Here is a 4176-nt window from a genome sequence, read left to right as displayed (position 1 = left end):
CAGGAATAAGGATCATCTTCCTCTGCCAACTGTAACTGTTGTGCTTTGCGGTGATCTCAGCCTGCATCAGGCATGCTCCAAGCATACCCATCGATCTGGCTCTTCCGTGGCCTTATGAATCACCCAGTGGTGTACAGTGAAAAGAGAAGCGTTGAAATGCCTTTTGGCATTTATACAGTTAGAAACATATTTGCAAATTTTACATGTCTGCTCTGCAAACACTCAGCCTAAATACACCTTAGGTGTTCAAACGCTTTCTTACAGCTGAGCTTAACTTTCTCCTGGTCCACTGCTGAGAGCAAATTTTAGGCCCAGGTTGCCAGAAAGTACAATAGACCTTGCTAAATAAAGAACAAAATACTGAAAAAGCAAATAAAATGTACTAACAATTTGGTGACAACTTCTTTAAATCACATAATTGATGGCGGGATTGGATTTACAACAACGAGGACACGAGAAAAGAAGTTGTAAAGTAGAAGCAATATCTTTTATTAGAACAACTAGAATTGGAAAGATTAAGCACATTTCTGGACTTGCAAGCCCTTTCTCAGACATACCAGTTTCCCCCACTCCGCTAATTAGGGATATAAAAGATACTATCTCTGTCGACAAGACTTGCTTTATTCCGTAAGGCACCTTTGTCAATTAAAGAATGGCACCTAAATGTCCCGAGACTTACTTCATTGCAACTAGAGTAACATTTCAAGTAGAATAAAACCTAACCTTAGTTTTTATTCCTAAAGGCACTTTTTAACTGCTGCCAAATCTGTGTATGACATGCTTGTAATAACCGGCAATACAGGTTAAACTGCACTTCAAATAGGGATTAGGTACAGGGCCAACAAAGAATTTATTCTCTACAAGTAATGCTTCATGTGCTGAAAGACAGACCAGCATACAGATTAACTAGATACAATCTGTCCTCAAGGACAGCCGGCACACAGTTTCCTGGCAGATTAACATTTTAAGGCCCCGTACAAAAGGTAGCTTTAACTTTTCAGGCAAATTGGGAAAAAAATACCCATCCTCTTCTGCAGTAATAATTCTCAAATTCAGGCATTTACTTGTTCCCATCACAACAAAAACATTAAAAACTAAGAAGAATAGGAAGGCAGGAAGCATATTCAGGATTTATCCTAAAATTATATTTTCTTATCCCTTTCGCTAGGGCAAGTCCTTGGTTGTAGAACCCTGCATAATTCAGGCCTGAATTATTTAGGCAATCGACAGGTGCTGTGTGGTGATAACACTTTCTCTCTTATCACAAATTGGCCTCTACAGAAATAGACTGTAAGAGTATGGAGACTTTTTTTTCCTAGAATAAGAGAACACAGACCACTCCTGAACAGTTAAATTTGCATTTTACTGAAATAAAATATCACTTTATCTTAACAGCAGAGCTCAGTACTTTCTGAACAAGTGGAATTATTCTTAAAAAGCAATCAGATGTTATATAGTGCTCCAAAGAGCATATCTTTTAACACATGTTTATACAGCTGTTCTACTAACATTCTGAAACAGAATTCTCTCTAATTCTAGATTCAACAGAAAAAGGCAACAAACACTTCATCTTTATCATCAACTTCATCTTACTGAACATATACCTACAGAGAGCATTTTCCTCAGATTACATTGGGCATAAGTCAACAGACCTCTGTTTGTAAAACAGCAAACTACTACTTCTAGCCTTTACTCTCTTTATTTCAACATTTTTCATGTATCAAGCTTGAGGGTGCTTCTTGTAATTGCTGAGTGACCCAATAATATTCCACTGAAAGAATTTATGAGACCACATTAGAAATTCTTGGCCATTCAATCTTTTCAGGTTTCCTGTAAAATCTTGTTGCATAGTTTTTAAATTGAATTAAGTGTGGGTTTAAAAAACAAAGTGAAACACGCTTCTTCCCACAGGAGTTTCTACAATGGAGAACTACATCATTAACACATGAATTTAGGTGCCTGATTAGTTTCAGAACGGAATTCAACCTAAGGAAAAAAAAAGTTCTTTCTTCACCCTTGTGACATCTCTTCCCCCACAGCATGTAACGCCTACAACACTCCTTGCATCAACAGGCACAGAAGCTGCCGTGCATTTTCTCCTGTACAAGAAAGGAGATCAGAATCTTCCACTGTGGCAGTTTTGGAGCTGACACTTCCACTGACTGGGGGAATACTATTGGGTGCTGTTTATGCCTAAGAAAATATCTCTCTTAATGCTGCAATTTATAATATCTCTATCTTGTACAGAGAAGACCAAATATTAAAGCAAGATTTCAAGTTACTTTCTATTAAAAATGTAAACTTTTGGGAAACTTGAGGTCCACGACAACCTCTTACCAGTTTTCCCCACTTCACTTTGGTATAAAGACATTACAACCAAAGGTTGTGTATGTTTGCTGCATGAAGCTCTTATTGATGAAGTTACAGACAAAACCATTCCCCTTTACTTGTACATTTGCCCTGCCTAGCACGGAAGTCAGGATCCATCTCATTTCAGATGTATGCAAAGATTTCACTGCAGAAAGTAAGCAGTTTCACTGAGACATCCTAATAACATTAGGAAATATGCCATCGATTTGAGAAGCGTAGAAAGAATCTAGATTCAAAGCAGCTCTTTTGAAGAATTCACAGCAAAGCAGTTCTGAGGCACACTGAACAATCAGTTTGTCCCATTCTCTCTTATTCTGATCCCATACCTATTCCTTAAAATATAACTAAATTCCATTGCTGCCCATAGCTGGAAGCAATCACAGCAAGAGAAGCGGAAGCAAGGCAAGAAGAACCTGGGCAATGATTGGAGAGCAAGAGAACAGGCAATGCAGGAGCGAGAACTGCAACGCTATAAACTGGGAAGCTGGCTCAACAACAAGCACTACAAAAGTAAACTACTTGACTTTACTGCCTATGAATACTGTCATTTGATTATTAAATTCCTGGATGTACCAAGGTCAGAGACAGCTCAGCCCTACTAACGCAGTGCCCAAACAACTGCACAAAGAATCTGCTCATGGTCAAGTTCAAGGCCTAATGTGAACTGTCTTCCACTGGACAAATATTTAAACATCTAAGTGGGTTATTAACCATTACACCTTGAGAGACTGTCATCCTTAATAATCCCAAAGTGCTTTGTAATTTATGGCACAGAACTGCAGCTACCAGGGGGCTCTTGGGTAGCAGCCAACTGTTGCTCATCGCACTATGTTGCGTGGATAGGAAACACTGGCTTCTGATACCGCAGGAAAGCCCTGGGAAGCTTTTGATGCCTTCACAAGGGAGCATTTTAATTCATCCCAAGGACCCAGACATAACAGATTTTTTTTTCTCAAAGAGAGGAACTAGACTTTACATACTCTGTGGAATTTTGAACCTTTAACTCTCAGCAGCTAGCATTTCAAACTTGATTAGCTCATCCAGCAGACAAACCATCACAGTCAGACTGCTTCCTAAGGCACCCACGAGAGACCAAGCTCTTGTACTCAACTCTATTTACAAAATTTAAAAAACATATACAAGATAATACAAATGGGAAATAAAATATGATATAACAGGAAGAAACCAAGAGCTTCACTCTGAGAAAGGATATAACCTATGACTATTAATTCCATATAGATTCCTATGGCATTAGGCCAATATAAGTGCTTTGCCAGTCAAATGCTCTAGCCTGTTTCCCCTCTCCTTAAAATAGACACGTACCCCGCACAGATCCTCTTCTTGGCCACATCTCCAGTTTTTCAGATCTGTGTGTATCTCCATCAGTCAGAGGCTTGGGGAAGAAAAGTGAGATTGAGCAAGGCAGCTGGAGCACACATAAGGAGATTGCTGCAAAAATACCATAAAACTTTTTTCCTGCATATACTCCTCAATAAAAAAAGACTCTGTCCATTACTAAATTTGTAGGAACTGTAAATTACAATAACAACTTACAATCATGTAATAAAAAGTGATTTTTAAATGTAAAATTGTATGAACTATAAATTTATAATAATTTATAATTTTCCCAAATTACTTCGTACAAGAAATGAAAAAAGCCTCCATACTGTGTTTGTTCCACCATAGTACAAATGTCACTTCGTATTTGATTTTAGAACAGATAGCAGCATTTAACCGCCTACAAGGTCAATACTCTTCCTCATCCATACATCCCTCTAGTTACCTTCTTCTGAAATACACAGGTAT

At 38.3% G+C, this 4176-nt stretch overlaps 1 protein-coding gene across 1 annotated transcript in view; it reads right to left on the bottom strand.

Moving 5' to 3' along the window:
- LOC104467809 (chromosome unknown open reading frame, human C16orf52) overlaps positions 1–3763 on the bottom strand; it is a gene marked incomplete at its 5' end in the record, with an annotated part of 20743 nt that extends 16980 nt beyond the window's left edge. Inside the window, one exon of the mRNA XM_010081724.1 lies at positions 3694–3763. Within this exon, the coding sequence (XP_010080026.1) occupies positions 3694–3763 (70 nt within the window). The remainder of the gene's footprint in view (positions 1–3693) is intronic.
- Positions 3764–4176: the final 413 nt, after the last annotated feature.

The sequence above is a fragment of the Pterocles gutturalis genome, unplaced genomic scaffold (assembly GCF_000699245.1).
Source record: "Pterocles gutturalis isolate BGI_N339 unplaced genomic scaffold, ASM69924v1 scaffold47009, whole genome shotgun sequence".
Taxonomy (NCBI): Eukaryota; Metazoa; Chordata; class Aves; order Pterocliformes; family Pteroclidae; genus Pterocles; species Pterocles gutturalis.
This window is presented reverse-complemented; position numbering and strand designations above follow the sequence as displayed.